General features: G+C 39.0%; 1 protein-coding gene across 8 annotated transcripts in view; it reads left to right on the plus strand.

Annotated features, from left to right (window-relative positions):
- The window catches only part of STRBP (spermatid perinuclear RNA binding protein), a 136,925-nt gene extending 118,099 nt beyond the window's left edge, over positions 1 to 18,826 (plus strand). For 3 of the 8 annotated variants that reach the window (XM_027104924.1, XM_027104922.1, XM_027104923.1), the window contains exons 13-18: positions 946 to 1,104; positions 4,355 to 4,489; positions 4,693 to 4,833; positions 7,469 to 7,592; positions 11,853 to 11,897; positions 14,407 to 15,571. In XM_027104924.1, the coding sequence (XP_026960725.1) occupies positions 946 to 1,104; positions 4,355 to 4,489; positions 4,693 to 4,833; positions 7,469 to 7,592; positions 11,853 to 11,897; positions 14,407 to 14,483 (681 nt within the window). In that variant the 3' untranslated portion in view covers positions 14,484 to 15,571. Of the gene's footprint in view, positions 1 to 945; positions 1,105 to 4,354; positions 4,490 to 4,692; positions 4,834 to 7,468; positions 7,593 to 11,209; positions 11,423 to 11,852; positions 11,898 to 14,406; positions 15,572 to 17,768; positions 18,443 to 18,603 lie in introns of those variants that run through there. The other 5 variants (XR_003432508.1, XR_003432509.1, XM_027104926.1 and 2 more) reach the window with 5 other exon arrangements.
- Positions 18,827 to 19,053: the final 227 nt, after the last annotated feature.

A 19,053-nucleotide genomic window follows, 5' to 3' on the forward strand; every position in this document is an offset into this window, starting at 1 on the left:
CAATGCAATGTCAACCAGTTTGATAGAGGCTTATAAAAATGCTAGTGCAAACATCTAAAAAGCAGTTTAACCTGGAAGGAGATATTAAAAGGTGTACAACACACACACACACACACACACACACACACACACTTCTGAAAACTGTATTTTAAAAAAGATGAGAAATGCCAGGCATGAGTAGAAATATAAGAAGAGTGAACACTGGGGGAAGCCATAATGTAACCGGGCCTTGAGAGGCAGGGATGGAGATACAAACCTAAACTTGTTCCTGGTTCACTTAGTGGTAGAGAATAAACCTAGAGGCTGAATCTTTTCTTTCAAGTCTCGATTATGGTTTTAAGTGGAGAGCCAAAGGGATGGATAGTAGAAAGCTTCAGATGTAATTTTGTAATTAACAGGCATATTGGCTCCAAGGTAAAGAAAACTCCTTGATTTCCTTTCTGTGCTAATTTCCCCTATTGGATTGAGTCATAGAACTTAGAGGTCAATTAATCAGTCTTCCTGTTTTGCAAATTGGAAAACTGAGGACCAGAGGAGAAATAAAGAGTTAGAACATCAGGTGTTTTCCTTTCTAGCCTCGTGTACTTTTCATAGTGTGCGATTTTACTTTCCCCCTCACCTCACTGGTTGAACTTGGCTATTCTGTTTCTCTACCTCTCATCTCCAAATTAAATGAACCCAGGGTAGCCTCCGGTTTGCATTTCTGTTTTCCGTTATTTAAACCTAAATACTCTGAGGAGGTTTCCCCCATTTTCCACGGTGACACTCTGGTAGGTAAAACTTTTTTAACCGAGGATTTATAGATTTAGCACCATCTTTCTCTTTCTGCAAGGTGTTTCACCGTTTCAAATGTTGTGGGTTTGAAACTGTTGTTCTCAATATTTCATCTGTTCTCTGTGGTGTCTGGTATTTGAATAAAACTGAATCTTAATGTAATTTGTACAGGTACTGCAGGCAATGGGATACCCAACGGGCTTTGATGCAGATATTGAATGTATGAGTTCCGATGAAAAGTCAGATAATGAAGGCAAAAATGAAACAGTGTCTTCAAACTCAAGCAATAATACTGGAAATTCTACAACTGAAACCTCCAGTACCTTAGAGGTATACTTATATATTTTTTTCCTTGGAAAAAAAGTAATGTATGTTCATTGTCAAAAATTTGAGAGGTATGGAGAAGTATAAATGAGACAATCAAAAGCATATACAAGTGTATGTATTCCAGAGGCAGTCATTATTAATATTTTGCTTTATTTATATCCAGCCTTTTTTCTATGTGTATTTTTTATGAAGGCAGTCATATTTTCATATAGTTTTACATCTTGTTTTTTCACTTAACTTTAAAAATCGCTGTAAACATAACTGTATACTGTACAACACATGGATGTATCCTAATTTAACTAGCATTTCTCCTTTGCTGGCCATGGGAGTTGCTTCCAGCATTTCAATCATAATGTATCAGGAATGTCATAATGTATCCAATCATAAGGTATCAGGAATGTCAACAATAACTGAAGAGTGAAAAACAAAAAGATCTAGGGACTTCCCTGGCGGTCCAGTGGTTAGGACCCCATGCTTCCACTGCAGGGGGCCCCGGTTCCATCCCTGGTCGGGGAACTAAGATCCCACAAGCTGCTGTGCTATAAATGAATGAATGAATATGTGTATGCATGTATGTTTGCAAACTTAAAAAAAAATCTAATGGGGAAATTTAGAATTATTCGAAATTTGTGCTAAGCTATGGGGGTCAGTGGGGTCATCATTGAGTTGGTCCAGCCCTAAAGAGGGCGTCTGATTTAGTATGTTCCTCAGACTCTTGAGCAGGTCCTGACCTATGACGTATTGTCAGAGATAATAGAACGAGACAAAAATCCAAGTACTGAGTATACACGGCTTATTTGGGAATTCATGGGGCCCTTGCTTATTACATTCTACATAAGAAAAATTGGCTTTAAATAACTGCAGGAGCTTACATTAAATTTAAAAAAATGTCATTTGTAAGAATGAGTATCTATCAAGGACTTAGTGGACTATAATTTTTTCCCCTTTTAGTACCTGCTTACTGCTAGATGCTGCAGAAATTGTGTCCAGAGCCTTAAGATGTTCTCAGGATAGAAGGGCAAAAGATACGCTCATAATTACAATGTAATGTGATAAGCACCGTGATTGCAAAATGAATTTAACAATGTATAATCTCAAAGGAGGATGTGATTATGAAATGTACACACATGTAAAATCAAAGGGAGTAAACTGTGAGCTTGGTTTGAGATGATGAGTAGGATTTTGCTATGTGGGGAAGAGGTGGAAAGAAGGCATTCTGGGCCAAGGAATAGAAGGTATAATATCTGGAGTTGTGAAAGTAAATGTTTGAGAAGTACCAGGTAGGCCTGTATGGTGGGGACTGATGGGGCTGAGGCCTGTGGAAGCCATGCCTGACTCCTCATGTGATGCTGTGGAGGATAGAAGACATGGCCCTGGCTTTAGAGAGGACCAGTCATTCATAAGTGGTTGTCACAGGCAGGCCAAGATGGTTTGCTGGCAGTGTTGTAAATAGTAAGAGAGAAAGAGCGCATTAATTATGAGGTACAGACTGTTAAGTTCAAAGGGAATTAAGAGAGCAGCGTGGGCTAAACTAATAGCAGTTACGAGAGTATGTGGAGGTTCTGGTTGTGAATCCATCTCTGCTTTGCTTCTGTATAATCTAGTAATGGGGAGGGGAGAAAGCTCTTATTCTTCATTAAAATAGTAATAATTGATTAGAACCGCAAATATTTTTATCTTGACTCATTTTTATAAAGTGATTTCAGATTTGGAAAGCAGGGAGTGATTACCATAGTTTCAGAAGTTACTCATTACCTTTTAAAGATGGACTCCAGAAATTTGCCTTGAAATTAAAAAGATGTAGATTATTAAAAACTCTTCAAGAAGTGGTTTATTGCAAAAGACCCAGGAATGTTTATTAAAATTGTCTTTAAAAATTGTCCAGTGTTTCACTTTTATAGCATCAACCACTTATTAAATCAGTGTAGAGTATGTTAAGAGAATCTTGCTGTCCATTAGGTTTACATACATGAAAATCCTATTATATGTAATAATTCATTTTTGTTCAGCATTTCTTGAGCAATTACTGGGATAGAATTACAGACATGCTCTCTAACCTCAAAAAGTGCTCAGTCGTTGGGTCTTTCTAAAATTTTGTGGTGTTTTGTGGTTGGTTTTATTTTTGGTGCTAGCCTCTCTGTTTGAGCCTTCACACTCTTACGTGAATTACTTCTCTTCCTCACCTCTAGTCTTATCGTTATGTCAGTTCTTTCCACCACTCCTAGAGCAGTTTTCTAGTCTAATCGTGAATTTACCCAGATTTAAGTCTTTCAGTGGCTCCCTATTGTCCATGATAAAGTCGAAGCTCATTTGCATGACATTTGAAGTCCTTTATGATTTGGCTCCATCAAGAGTGTTTCTAATCTGGTTCTGCTTTCCTCTCCTCACTCGCTTAATACAGCCAAATGGAACTTCTTGCCATTTCCCAAACAAATGGTCTTTCTTTTTCTTGGGCCTTTGCATGGCTGTTTCTTCTGTCCAGAATGCCCTTCTCCTTCGTTTCCTCCTTCTCATGGTCTGGTACCTACCTTTTAAGGTCAGGTTTGCATGTCACTTCCAGGAAAACTATCCTGTTTGCCCTAGAAAATGATTCCTTGTACTATGTTTCCATAATATACATGGGCTCTATAATGTACATTGTTTTACAATGATTAGATCAATCCCTCCTTCTGTACTCTAGCTCCTTGAGGGCCGAGAATGACTGCTTTTATTATTTTTAAATTTCAGAATTCATGGTCTGTAGCCTACTGTTTTTACTCTAGGTGCCGTTAAATCTCTTTAGAGAGACTGAGAGGTGTGTAGGCACATTTTGTTTCCGTCTCCCAAATTGAGAGTTATTTCTTCCTAATCCTAAAGATGAAAAACAATGAATGCTCAGGTGCCATGTGAGTCTCAACTGTTCTACCTACATTGTCAGTCATTTAGAGTATTGTTCTTAGATCTTGAACACCCCAGATCAGACCCTGGAGTGCCATGTGATGGCAAGGCTACACTGCTCTTGAATACTGATCTGTTGAGACAGCCTGCTTCCATGGCAGGCTGGCCAGATGACTTACTGTGATGTTTACTGCTTGTAGAATTTCTATACCTTTAAAGATATTTTACCATTTGTATACAGAAGTGATCATGCATCCTAGCCCCTGAATGCTTTAAAGTACAATTCTTGAGCCTCTTTGTCAACGGAGACGTAGTATAATTGTATTAATAAGAAATCTAATACTCTAAAATCTTACTTGATTGAACCTCCTTTTAGGTAAGAACTCAGGGCCCTATCCTCACAGCAAGTGGCAAAAATCCTGTAATGGAGCTCAATGAAAAAAGAAGAGGTCTTAAGTATGAACTCATCTCGGAGACTGGTGGAAGCCATGACAAACGCTTTGTAATGGAGGTGTGTACCTAGATACAAGCCAACCTTATTTTTCCCCTCAAAGACATAGGATATCCTCAGCTTATATATAAAAAAGCTTTAGACTGAGTCAAATCTCATGGTGCTGTTTGACTTTTGGTGTTTTCTGTGTTGTGACACTTTTAAATTAAAACTACGTAGAGGAATTGCATGGGATAATTGCAGAGTGTTGTTCTTGATTTTAGGTAGAAGTAGATGGACAGAAATTCAGAGGTGCAGGTCCAAATAAGAAAGTGGCAAAGGCAAGTGCAGCTTTAGCTGCCCTGGAGAAGCTGTTTTCTGGACCCAATGCAGCAAATAATAAGAAAAAGAAGATTATCCCTCAGGTATGAGTTAAGCATTAAACCTTTGAAAGATATTACCAGAATTAAATTTCCTTTCCTGTCTTTGTGGCACTTCAGGTTTTTCTAAAGTTACTTCTTTTTCTTGGATTTGGCAACCCTTGCTTTGGGTTTGATCATGAATAATAGAAATATGATTAGTGGTTCTCTGTTCTGTGGTCTTTTAGGCAAATTATTAAATAGAGACTATTAGCATTATTTGGGGGATTTAGGTCATTCTTGAAGAGGTAGAGTGTTGGAGGGTTGGGACTTTAATGAGATACTAGCATTTGTTTAGTTTAGGGAAGCTGCCAAGAGTATTTGGGGCTTACTCTCATCAGAGTCTGCAGGTGCTCTTCCATTTCCTTTCCAGTTTTGTCCTTTTGCATTATTTATTTTGGGTTTTCCTTTGAGGGCGTCACAGTAGAACTTGACCCTTTGTTGCTTCTGTTCATTACTGACATTGGAAATGTCAGAGCTGCTAAAGGCCCAGGATTGTAACAAGGGTTGCAGTAAGAAAAGATGGCCTCCTAATTGCACGCTTTTGAATAACAGATTCTTCTATCCATTCATTTATGTATTCAAAAATATTTTCTAGACATATACCATGTGCACGATTGTGAGGGAAAAGGAGATACGTTAACTATAAGACACATTCTCTCCCTCGTGGAGAATACTGGTATAATAATGTCTGAATATATTATGTGATAGGAACAAGTCAAGTAAAAATGTTTAGACTAATAGAAGGAAGCTTAGATTATTTAAGATTCTGTGTTAAATATGCATATGCAAAGTCCATTATAAGAGGTTAGAATAGCTCTCATTTTATAGATGAGGAAATGAGGCTTGAGCACATTAAGATACCGCTTGTAGTAACATAGCTAATTGATGGTAAGGGTTCCCTTTGAAACCTGGTTCTTCATCTTCCAAAGACCATTGGCATGCTCCTATTGTATATTATATCCACCTTAGAAATTTGTGTTAATTTAAACTTCTTGTATTTACTATAATAAACACTGCTTATATTCTAGACTTCAAAATATAAACAAAGAAAACGAACTTTTACTGAGATGAAATACAAATAAAGCGTTTAAATTGCAGTGGTACACATGTAGAGAGAGGATAAGTGGATTTTCTTTTTTTAAAATCTTCCTAGAATATGTTCTAAATTAGTGGAAGGATAATTGTTACCTTGTTTGTTTTGGTGTGTTTTTCTCATGCGTTACATCTTGTATATGGGTCAGTTAATTTTAGTGTTTAAAAAAGCCTGTGCTATGTGCAGATACTTACTAGGTAGTTAGGTTTGGTTCTAGGAGACATGAGCTTGCTTTGTGTGGAGTCACTCTGCTGCTGCCAGACTACTACTTTCTGACTGCATTTGACTAAGCTGTGTTTTAAAAAAAAATGCCCGCATGAAGTTCACTCATTTTTAGAAATTTTCCATACTAAAAGCTATAGAACTCACATGTTCAATGTGCTTGACAGCCAAGAAGCAGTCTATTTTGGTTGGATTTTTTTCAGCCAAAAGGAAAAAATGGCTGTTCTCTGTGCACGATACATTTGACCTTGAAACTGTCTTCTACCCAGTTACAGAGGCTATCCTAGGATTCTTTCAGTGAGAGATAAATGTGTATATGCACTGACTATTTAAGCTGTCTGAGATGCTGTTGACTTGATCGTACAATGCCTTTGAGGCTCTGCACCTCCTTCCCTGCAGCTTGGTTATAGCAGGGAGTATTAGCAGTTTTATGAGCTTGAGTTTTTATAGCATCTTTATATTAAAAAGTAAATATAATATGTAATTTAAAACTAGATATTTTCTTATTTCTTAAATTTTCAGTTTTGGAAAAGAATGTTCTAGCAGCCCTGTGTACCGTTACTCTTTGTCCTTATCTGTTCTACTTTTCAGAGCTTTGTATCTATTTTCTCAGTTGCTCTTTCTACTCTGAAGTAAGGAAAACAAAATGGGTATCATAATTGTCATTTTGCAATTATTGGGGAGACTCCCATAGAGATTATGTGACTTTACCAGAGTCCCATAGCATTTTAGGGCAAGAAGAGACTTCAGAGGTGATTCACACACACACACACACACACACAGACACACACACATACACACAGAATTGCATGACCTTCCTGAGGTCTCAGTTACTTACATCAGGAAGTGGCATCCACACCTTTGGTCTTCCTGTCTTAGTTCCTTTTTTTTTTTTTTTTTTTAAACCCCATTCAGGTTCACAGCTAACTCCAGGTGGTTTGTTGTGCTATTTTTTTGTTTGCTGGGGGAGAATTCAGTAAATTTTGAACCTAGGTATCAAGTGTCTGTAATTGCTTTAGTCAGGCCTAAAATGACTTTGGATGTAATTTGACTGCTGAAATTTGTGTGCAGAAAACGAACTCTTTCTGGGTAACCCTCAAGTGAAAGGAAGAATTTATTTGCATACTTCTGTGTGCCAGCTCTTCTCCAGAACAACTCTGTAAGATAGATGTCATTTTCATTTTACAGATTATAAACTGAAGGTTCAAGGTCATAGACGACTAATCTCATGTACAGGCTCAAGTTTCTCATGGAGGTTATACATTACAAAGTTGATGAGATGATCTTATTTCTCTCAGTAATGAAATGTGTTGTTTTTAACAGGCAAAGGGTGTTGTGAATACAGCTGTGTCCGCAGCAGTCCAAGCTGTTCGGGGCAGAGGAAGAGGAACTCTAACAAGGGGAGCTTTTGTTGGGGCCACAGCTGCTCCTGGCTACATAGCTCCAGGTACAGTGCACCCTGGGAGACATCTGCCTCCTTTTCTGGGCCAGAGTTCCAAGAACAGCTTCTCCTTTATTTTCCAGGGTTATACAGGGTTTCTGGAAACATAATATGGGTATAGGATGGGTGTGCACCGAATTTCAAAAGAAGAGAATCTACAGAATGTTACAGGTTTTCTCCTGGAATCTGCTGAGTGACTAGAGGCTTTCTGGAGGGAGGTGACAGATGAGGAGTATTGCGCTTGGTTGAGGGGACATATTTTGACAATGAGATATGAGCTCAAAGATATGCCACAGATTGGGAGTTTGGATACCTGAGCAGAGTGTATTCGGTGGGGACATAGATGACAGATTGGGTATCACAGGTGAGAAAAATGGCTGGTAAGAGCTACTTAATTGGGGTGAAGCCTGGCGATGTTAGCATTTCTTTAACTCTATGTTGGGGAACCATCAGGGGCTAAAGAAGTACAAAAAGAGGAAAGGGGGAACTTACTTATCTAGAGCTGAGTATACACTAGATACTTTCATATAAATGATTTCACTTAATTGTTTTTAATCTTCACAGTGTTTCCTCAAGTAGAAATATTTTCCATTTTTCTGGGTGAGGAAACTAAGTTTTAGGGAGGTAAGGCAACTAGCTCAGTGTGAGACGTCTTGTAAACAGCAGAGCAAAGATTTGAATGTCAGTGTTTCTAATTCCAAAGTTTATATTCTTTCCATTTCACCACATGGCTTGAGGAAGATGGGAAAAGATGCGCTCTGCTTGCCTTCTCTTCTGATCCTTGTATCATCTCAGCAGTAGCTGTACCTCTGTCTCATGAAAATCAAATTCTCTGTAATATTGCAAGTATGGAACTTTGAACTTGACAACTAAACCACTAGTAGTTGTTGATCAAGATGAAATGGTCATAAAGATTGGGTCTTATCCTGTCATTATTTTTTTGCATAACACTCTTAAGAAGTTCACTTAGGTTGTTTTTTTTTTTTTTTTTTCTAAGAAAAACTTAGAATAGGCTTTTTGGGAAGTTCTGTGGATGATGTGGCTTTGGAATTAAGCTTCTAGAAGTTGATCCCAGTAGGGGCATAGCTCAAAGATGTGTCATATAAACAATGTGTACTCTTATTCAAATATTGTGTGCCTGCTTTGACACACAGCAGACATGGATTTTGTTCTCCTGCAGTGTTTGGTCTAAAGGTGAGACATACTAATGGAATACTCACAACTGACTGAGTTGCTGTGATGAAGGAGAGGGGCACGATGCTGTGAGGGAACGTGACAGAGAAACCTGGTCTAGTCTGTCGGGGACTCAAAGGTTTCCCTGAAGATGTGACACTTGAACTGAGCTTTGAAGAATGAGTAGGGGTTAACTCAGAGAAGATTGGGACAGAAGAACACCTCACACAGAGGGAATAGCACATCCGCACCCTATGGTGCTGGTAGGAGGGAACTTGGCTCATTTGAAGAATTAGGAGGAGGCCAACATGTCTGTAGTGTGGAGAGCACTGGGTGTGGGTGAAGGGGGAGGGGGTGGGGGGAATTTGGGCTAAAGTGGGTGCTCAGTCCTGTCCTGGAGGCTGTGGTTTGGATTTTGGTCTTAGCACCTAAGTACGGGGGACGTCGTGAAGGGTTCTAAGAGGAGTAAGGAGATAAGACTTTCAGACTTTATTTGTAAAGATCACTCTCTGTAGCATGAAGAATGGCTTGTAAGGATAGAAGTCGGCATGCCAAGACAAAGTAGAAGGTTTTTGTAAGCTCAGAGACTAGACTAGAGCCCTTGGAGGGATCTCCAGGGAGTGTAGGGAAGTAGATGGGGGTCATGAAGTGAGCAGATGGAAGAACTTCAGAAGCAGAATTGATGGATTGAATGTGGAGAACGAAACAGAGTGAGGTTTCAGGTCCCTCCCAGGATCTTATGCTGGAGGAAGTAGGTTGGATGGCGGCACCATTGAAGGAGACAGAGAGTGCTGAAAGACAGTGTAAGAGGGTGGTTACAGTTTGGTATTTTTTGTGTGTCCAAAATTAAGACATTTTTCTGTGCATCTCACTATTTCTATGGAAATTTATTTATTTATTTATTTTTGCCTCATTTCATGTCTTATTTAAAGGAAGCAGCTTTCATTAAACAGTAGTAGGCAGGTTACTGAGGTGAACTCTCTTGCCTTTGGTGACGTGCTCGTCCAGTTTTGTCCAGCTGCTGGGCCATGGGACGTTTCCCTCACGCCCGAGGGGTCAGCAGCCATCAGCTAGTGGCAGTGATTGTGAGAGGAATCCTGCTGTCTGCCTCTCTGCTCTGTAGTAGCTTCTCTCTTACATCATTGCACTGACCTCTGTGAAAGGCCTGTCTTCTGAAGCTTTTAAAAAGGAAGTTCTTTTATAGCCTAGAGAAGATTCAGATTAGGTCAGTTTGGATTATGAATAGGCTATATGCCATTTGCAGAGTGTATTTTGTGCAGCAGGGAGTGTAGTAAGTATTTTTACATATGTTATTTAATTACATTCCTCTGCCATCAGTTTCTGCAGAAGACTGAGGCTCAGAGAGGTTAAATAGCAGGTGCAATTCAGAGTCACCTTAGTGAGATGTGAAGTCAGGATTAGAACCCCAGTGGCCTCATGAGTGGCCAGCTTAGTTGTTATAGTTTCATCTCTTTAAGGAGGTTTTAGTAAAACGTTTGAAACTGTAGCCTTAGCCAACCAGCTACCTTTTCCTGGAATAGATTTGATATACAGCCTTCTTTTTTAAGCATTAATCTTTTTTTTTTTTTTTTTGGCTTCTGATAATTTTCCTACTGTATATTTCCTACTGCTTATTTCAGCTGCCTTGTGTCCTCTTGAAATATATGATTTAGTGAGCACTAAAGACTAAGTTGTACAACCCACAGTTTTATATGACTTAAGTATAGACTAAAAAGTGAAAAACTTTATCTCTAAGAAAATGTTTCAGTTAGTCCCCAAAAGCAATTTACTTATTCAACATATATTTGAATGTTTTATCTCAAACAAGAGATTTAGATCTGAGCATTCAAAGATGACCAACACTTAGCGTCTGCCCCTGTGAATGCTCGGGGTCACATGGGGTAGGAACAGACACTTGAGAAAGTACCGTGTGATATGATGCAAGCTGTGACATGGGGTGGGCAAAGTGAACGGCAAGCCTGGGGGACTTTACAGAGGAGGTGATAGATACCTAAAGGATGAGTTGCAGTTGGTCAGCTAGAGAAGAAGGAAAAAAAAAATTCTAGCGGCAGAAATGATTATAGAAAAAGGGGCTGTAAAGGAAAAAAGCTTGATTTGTTTTGGGTACAATGTGAAGGGCCCATGTAGATTTTGTGCCCTTGTTCTATTTTAGAAACCAGTTTTTCCTAGAGATTTACCCAAGTGATTTAGTAGTTATATGTTTTAAAGTCATTTTACTGAAAGATTAAAGATTGTCATTTCTATTAACATAGTATTTCTAATCCCTTTAAAACTATAAAGTAGCTTGGAGGGTTTCCCATTTTATAGATGAAAGTGGCAACTCAGAGGTTACATATCTAAGGACATATGAGAAACTAGTGCCAGAACTAAATGGTTCAAAAACTTTTGTGTTCTTTGTACTTTATTGATAATATGAGCCTTCTTCATAGGCACCAGATGCTAATGGCAATTTTAACAACATTTACTGAGAGACCCTGTGCTGGGGCCCAGAATTCGGATTTCAACAAGACATGGACCTTGCCCTCGAGCCCACAGCCTGATCTGTGCGCCCTCTTCAGTGGCAGTTGAGGCTTTAGCCTGCTCTGTCACTGCTTTCTGAAAAAAAGACTTGGAAATTCCTATTTTCCAACTGTGAGAAATTGGTAACTTGAGTGGTTCTAAGTATTCTTTTGTTGAACAAATTAAATGTGTGAGTGGTTACTATATGCCAGACATTCTGCTAGGTTCAAGTGTTGCAAAGATGTATAAGACTTGAGTCTCTGCCATTCTAGGGGGGAACACAGACAAAGGGTTGATAATTATAATACAATGTGGTAAGTGTAGTGAGAAAGAAACAGGATATTCTGGTAGGTCAGGAGAGCTTGGTAGGCCGTAGTAAAAAGCTTCCACTCTGCATAGGCATGGAGGAATCTCGGTGGACTCGGGCCATTCTGGGAAGGGTTCTGGTTGAGCCAGCACCTGGAAGGAGCCCTTGGGGCCCAAGGCGCCGGGCCGGGTGGTCCTTGTGAATCGGGCTGGCGCTGACTCTGCCCTTTTTCCTGGACTGATGTGCTTTCTCCTTCTTTGCACCAGGCTATGGAACACCATATGGTTACAGCACAGCTGCCCCTGCCTATGGTATGTACACCGTCTTACTGATTTCTCCTCTTAAGCCACTCTGCACAGCAGTCCAAAGCGCAGTTTGTATCTAGGGTTTCTTTAAATGAATTGGAGGATCTCAGACCTACTTATTCTAGTGACCCAACTTAAATTCCCGTTGAAAATGCCACAACCTTGTGGTTCTTGGTTTGGTTGGAGTTGCTCTTCTCTCTGCTTTGCCTGATTGAAGGACTGCTTGTTCTAATTGCCTGTTTCTGACCATATTGAAATTAAATATTTTAAGTAGTTCTTCTTACAGCCAACTTATACTCCATTCAAAGGCTACTGAAGGGCCATACTCAGTTTCTAGCCTGGCTGCCTGCCAGTTATAGAGCTACATTTAAGTTTCTGGTTTGTGAACTCTAGGTGATTTGAGTTAGAGATAGGAAGTGCTCACTTCAAATTCATAGCTGTCATCCTTTTTCATGAATTTTTCTGTAGAGGTGTAGTGAACAGGTCCTAGAGGGTGATGAGGGGGTATCTGCAGCAGTTACTGAAGTGCTTACTGCAGAAGGTCTGTGTAGTACAGTGAGAAAATCATAGGAATAGCTCCTCTCCCTCCAAAAATAAAAAACAAAGGCAGATGCGGAAATGAACCTCAGTGGCCCTTTGGATAACTTTTGAATGAGGTTTATGTGGCAATGGAGGCAGTAGGTTTGGAGTCAGTGATATGCTCTCTTAGGCATTTTTCCTAACTCGGGTGCTGTGTGGTATAGAGTTGGCCATCTATAGGATGTTTGTCGTTGAGAGAAAAAAGAGCGCGAGTGTGTGTGCACACATGTGAGAGAATGCATGTGAGTGTAAGAGTGGGCGGGTGCACACGTGTGTGTGCAGCAGTGCGACCCCAGGCTGGGTGTGTGTGCACACAGAAGAGAAGGCCCTGGACTGTGTTGCTACTTGTGGCGTTAGTCCTCCACACGAGCCTCAGACCTTCCATTATGCTTTTTCTCTTCATGCATCAGCTTTCCCATTTTTGTTTGGATGAAAATTATGGGTCTTTAAGACACTGCTAAACTGAAGCTTCATCTGATTTCCTAGCTGTAGAAATAAGTAGAAAGTGAACAGTTTGACCGCTTTCCCCATTAAGATAGATAATTTACATCCTAGAAAGATGTGGAGAAGCTGGAAGGCTCAGACGTTTGGGGTGAGTTTCCTCTAAGGCTGAGAGCAGAGTCTGGAGTTTCTTCCTTAACTGAATGTCTCCACTGACACATTCAGGATTGGCCAGGGCCTCCCCATCCAAGAATATGCTATCACTTAGAGTTCCTTCTGAATTCAGGCTCTCTAGCTCCTTTTGATTTGGCAATTTGCTTTTACCATTCAGCCAACTTCTGGATACCCTGACCACCTCATCCTTCCTGTGAATCAGGTCTGGTCAGTTTATCCAAATACATTTTGACTCACTAGACTCATTGTAATATGTCTTGTGTGAGAGCCAAAGCGTCTGCCTCCTAGGGCAGGTCCTGAAGTCCGTGTCTTTCTTTTAGACATAGTAAGTCCCATGTTCTTTAGTACAGGTTTGCTACAGCTTAATTTTTTTCTTTAAAACACTTGTATATCTAGGCTCTAAGGCACATTCACGTTTTTCCTGTCTTTTTAGTTTTTCTCTCTTGTTCTTCCCTCTCTAACATTATGCTCTCACCCCACGGCCTCTGAGCCCCCCTTCAGAAGGCTCCCATGCGCCATATAACTGACTTCCAAAGCTGGTGAAATGTAATGCCCCCATTTTTCACATAAAAGATTTGGTTTTTAAATGTTACTGTGATGCCAACCTACTAAAACGATGCTTTCTTTTGGCTGTAAGGTAAATATGTCTTTTGGCCTTTGTAAAGCTGTTGCATGTGGGGTAACTTCCCTCTGATCATCTGGTGCCCTCGAGTACCTGCTGTTGCTGCTTTGTGATTTCTCCAGAGCTTAAATATTAGAATAGAAATAAGGATCAGATTTCAAATCATGCTTGAGTATGCAGAAGTTTGTGAGGCCACAAGAACTCATTAATTACAAAATTAAGCAAGTAATTAATCTTTCCAGATTTGCCATGCCAATATTGGCAGTAGCCAAGGTAAACAACTGGTCACGGCTCCAGTTGGAACTGTCTTTCTGGGGATCTGAGGCCTGCACAGAAAGCTGTGCTGTGAATCTTGACCGTCCCTGTTTCTCCTGTAATATGTGATGTGCCAAATTGAGAGTCACTTCAGAATATTAATCAATAGCATTGCTTTTGAGCTTTATAATTCATGACAGTTCACTCAGATGAAATCCCTTTTTGAATATCCTTCTTCCTATGATGTAGCCATCTTAATTTTGAGTGGAAAATATTAAGAGTAACTTCAAAGTTTGTGGGCCTCTTCCATAATGGTACATGTTGACTGACTAATCTGGAAAAGGTTAATGATAATTACTGTAAGATTCTTTTTTTTTTTTAACCTGAAATTTTTATTGGATTATTAAACTTATTTGGAGTCCTCTCCGTTTCTTTTCTCTGTAGGTTTACCCAAGAGAATGGTTCTGTTACCCGTTATGAAATTCCCAACATATCCTGTTCCCCACTACTCATTCTTTTAGCAAATGACAGAAGCTAATTCCTATTGAACAATACAGTACATACAGAATGTTAGAGAAAAAGCCTTTTTATCCTGCTTTCTTTGAACACATACTTGATCAAAATTATTTGTAAAGAACATCTTTCCTACTTTTTGATTTTAACAAACGCAAATTTAGTTCTCTAAAACTTGAAAACAAACAAACAAAAAGAAACTAGTTCTGTGAAACGGTACCTCATTTCCGGAAAATAACTTATACCAGCCCTTCTGTTCTAGGGAAATAAGTCTAGCAGTTCAAAGTTTAAGTTTTAAGAGGAGTATCAGATTATGTAAAATTAAATTCGTGAAGGATGTATAGAGTCTCAAACACTGATCACAAATAAACTGCTTTGTTGTAACACAGAGTACTGCCTGGTTCCTGATGCAGTCACTGATGCTTAGCTGATTGATATGTATTTGCCCCAGGGCACGTTAATTCGGGCTGTAGTTATTTTTTTTTAATACAATAGAGACTTTTCATTTAAACTTTAACTTTGTAAATATTGAAGTGTGTAATTAAAGCCAATAAAATATGGGTTTGAATATTGTTTTAGCTTATTATTTTTGATATGTTTTGGTATCAAATTATAAAGAATTGAAAACTAATAATAACTTAGCCCTAGAAACCCATTCATTTGTAACCAAACTGATAAAACAAAGCAAAGGCAATTGTTAGTTTGAGCCACAGTCTATTTACTTTGTAAGCCCTTTGTACTCCTGCTGTACGAGGGCATCCCCATGATAAAGGTTTACTCTGTTATCTGAGCATTGCTTATTAAAATGATGGCACTACCCAGAGATGGGGAAGGAGGAATGTGATTATTTTAGTTTCCGAATTTCCAAGTTTTAAAAAATAATAAATTAATTGATCAATCACCCTCTCTTGTTCTTGTGGCCTTCTTCACTCTGTAAGATACTGTGTTCACTCCCTGGCTTTTTTCATGCAGAGAGAAGATTAGCGATTTTTCTGGGATTCTTTGAAGGGTCTCTTATCCTCTTCAATTACATCAGAATCTAAAGCAGCAACAGGGTCCCCATAAAAACTTGCTCTTCGATTGTCCCAGTTCTTGTTGAGTGCTGCTGTGAAAAGTGACAGGTTTCAGCCATGGGTCAGCATTTATTTTTTAAGACACCTGATTAAGCTGGTGAAAAATGATCAGTTGGTAACATTGTGTTGTTCTGTAAAGGGTGCAGACCTAAGTCTTCCACTTGCATTCTCACCTTGTTTGGAAGCCTATGATGTTACTAGAAGGTAATGGTTTTATTAAGGTACTCGCCCCCATGAAGGCAACAGTGTGGTCCCATGTTGATATTTACAAGTTCTGTGTCTTAAAAATGTCTGTTTTTAGTATGAATTAGCTTTCCTCGTCTTTCTTCATTTCTGGTTTTTGGAGCTGAACAGTACCCGTCGCTGAGAATGGGCTTCACAAAATACGGCAAATTTATGTACCAGATTTCTTTGGGACCGCTAAATGAGAATGAAACAGATCGTTTAAAACAAATGTTAGTGTTACTTATCAGAAATAAAATTTTTACACCATGCTTGTTACTGCTGCTCCTTGACCTTTTGTCTTTATTAGTGGTGGGTGATACTTTAATAAAACCTCATCACTTGCTGGAAGTAGCTGTGAACTTACCATTCTCATCCTGTGCATTAGTGGCTAGACGTACACAAGAGGGCCCATCTCAGCTGGGAGTTTTCATGTTTCATTGATTCGTTTTGCTGACCTATGGATGAAACAGAGCCATCACTGAGAAGAAAAAGCATGGCTGGTAGTGTCCATTTTTTATTAATTAAATATTTACAAACAGTCCTCTTTGTTTTTGGAATACTATTAATTGGCAGCTGCAGCTGTATTGTTATTTGAAATTGATTGTCAAATTTGCATTCCAAGTTGGAATCTCTTTGGAGATTTCTCTTTAGAAAATTCTTTTGAAGTAGCTGACTCAGCTTCATAACTCAACCCTTCTATAATGGTGAAAATGGAGCTGTGCTGTTTTCCAACATGATGGCAGTCATTTCAAATGGTTTCTACCAAGTCTTTTTTTTTTTTTTTTTTTTTGTTGTTGTTTGTTGGAAGTTACTAACCATGTTGTAAACCTGCCCAGTTGCTGCAAACTTTTACATTTCTCTGCTTTACTTAAAATAATTGAGCTGTCAGTCCTTTGTTAGAAGTGGTAACCATGCAAGTTCAACTGTTTAAATCTTGTAATGAATTAAGTGTCCTCCCCCTACCCCCACCCCCTTTACCCTTCCCACCCCTTCATTTTGTAATGAAAATTCCACTTACAGCTGAAAGAGCAGAGAAATATAAATGAAGCTTTTGGCTTCACCAAATTCTGTGAAATTAACATAAAGTTTTGCTTCTCTGCTCTTTTCTCCACTGTAGGTGGTTTTTTCATTGACAGCCCCTATTGCCAGCCTCTGAGCGTCGCACCATTTATTATTCACTTGGGCCCTCAAGATTTCTTCTCTGACTTCTAGAACCATCAGGTTGTCTGGCTTGAAATGGCAATTTCTATGTCTTAGTCTTAAGAGCAATGTGACCCCCTGAGGCTTTCCAGCTTTCAGACACAGCACTCTGACACCTCCTTTTGGAAAGCAGTGAATGAGCATTTTAAAGAAGAGCAATACTTTATTCAGAGCCACGGTGTCTGTTTGAAAACTTTTCCTTTGGAAACCTAGCAATATCTGGATATACTTAGCCCCTCCTAGCCTAGTCTCTCGTCGGGGAGTCTACAAACCAATGTAGAACTTAGAATTAGTGTATGAGCTGTGCTATCTTCTGACAGTTTTTAAACTTTTTTAGCACATAAACTGAATAGTTGCATTCCTGACTGCGTCAGTTAGCGCTATTATAATTCCTCAGAGATAGGGGTCCTCCTTGAAGCCATATTCTTTGCATGGGGGCTGGCACCCAGCCAGGGAGGTGGCCTGCAGCCATGTTTCTTGAGGCTGTGGGAGCACCCCATCTCTTGTGCAAGGTAATTGGTCCAATAGATTCCCAACATACCTCATGCTGACTAGATGCAGTGCATGGTGCGGGGAAGCCAGGGCTCCTGGAGTCGTTTGTAGTCTCTCTCAAATTGTTAACCTGGGGAACAAACCACTGATAGATTTTGCTGGTATTAGCCTTTTCTTCTTTTTTAAAATTTGGGTGAATGTTTGAAAATCATGAATCAGTCATTCACCATTATTAATTGAAGAGCTGGGAATACCTCGTTAATGTATTTTTAAAACTGGTGTTGGATCCTCTGTGTATTTCAGGTTAATACTTTTAAGCAGTTTTCAGCACGTTTATCTCACTTTATTCTCGTTCTCCTTGGACCTTCGTAGCCATATCACTTGTATAAAATAGGCTGAGATATAGTGACTGTAAGCTGTGGTCTCAGTATACAAAGGTAAGCGCTTTTATTTTCTGATTAAAGAGAAAATTAAAAATCGATGAACACAACATGCATATATGACAATCATATATGATGTATTTGATCTCTTAGGTCTTATCTCATCACATTACTTTAACATTTTTAATGATCTAAATGTGAAATAGTTATTTTCAGCATTTTGTTTTTAATACCCTTATAATTACTTTCTCTTTGAGAGACATTTCACTTTTGAGTTAAGTGTGTGTATGTGTATAGAAACTTGTAACGTATATGCGAATTACACACACTTACCTGTTTAAATAAAAGAATTTGGTGGTGGGAAGTGTTCACCTAAGAAGATTTTTACGTCAGGGCAAAAAGTGCTGGAATTTCATAAGCAGCAAGATTGGTAACAGTGCCGGTAGGACCCATTTATATGTAGCTGTTACATAAGCTGAGGATCCAAGTGCCAATTTCTCAAGGAGAGAGACTTCTCTGAGAAATGAGTATCTCTGATCTGTGTTGTATGCCCTAATACAACAGCAGCAAGAAGCCATAAAAAAAAAAAAGCAATAGCAAATGAAAAAAACCAAACTATTAAGGTAACTATGGAAAAATATAAAATTGACTGAGTTAAGCTAAGTATTTGCAGAATCAATTATGGCAAGACTCAGAATGGTAAATACCTGGTGTGCAGAGACCAAATAGATGTAAGGCAATTCATCTTTCTTTTCCAGATTAGATAGATGATTTATTTCCCACCTGATTCAACCGTCATGGAGTTCATTTAAAAGATGTGAGGGTTAGGCCAAATATTTTTAAAAGGATTTGCTTCTTCGTTACGTGTATTCATTCCATAAATGCATTTCATATGTGTTAGATGTTCTGTGCTAAGGTTGTACTTGATATATATATATATATATAGATAGATAGATTGATTAAAATGAAGTTTATGTTTTATATTTGTCTCTAAGTAGTAGTTTTCTTTTTATTGCTAACTTTGAAGGTTGCTGGAACAACTTTTTTCCCATACAGAATCTGTATGTACATTGAATGTGGCTTCGGCATCTATAAAAGGCTGAGTGAGGTCTAGTTGACTAGTACCAAGTACATTCCAGTCCTGATCAAACAGCCAAGTGCCCCTTACGGGACAGGTTCTTCTCTAGCAAAACAGGCTCCGCCCAGTG

This window comes from Aethalodelphis obliquidens, unplaced genomic scaffold, assembly GCF_003676395.1.
Source record: "Aethalodelphis obliquidens isolate GAN/ISIS:26980383/991018 unplaced genomic scaffold, ASM367639v1 scaffold7, whole genome shotgun sequence".
NCBI classification, from domain to species: Eukaryota; Metazoa; Chordata; class Mammalia; order Artiodactyla; family Delphinidae; genus Aethalodelphis; species Aethalodelphis obliquidens.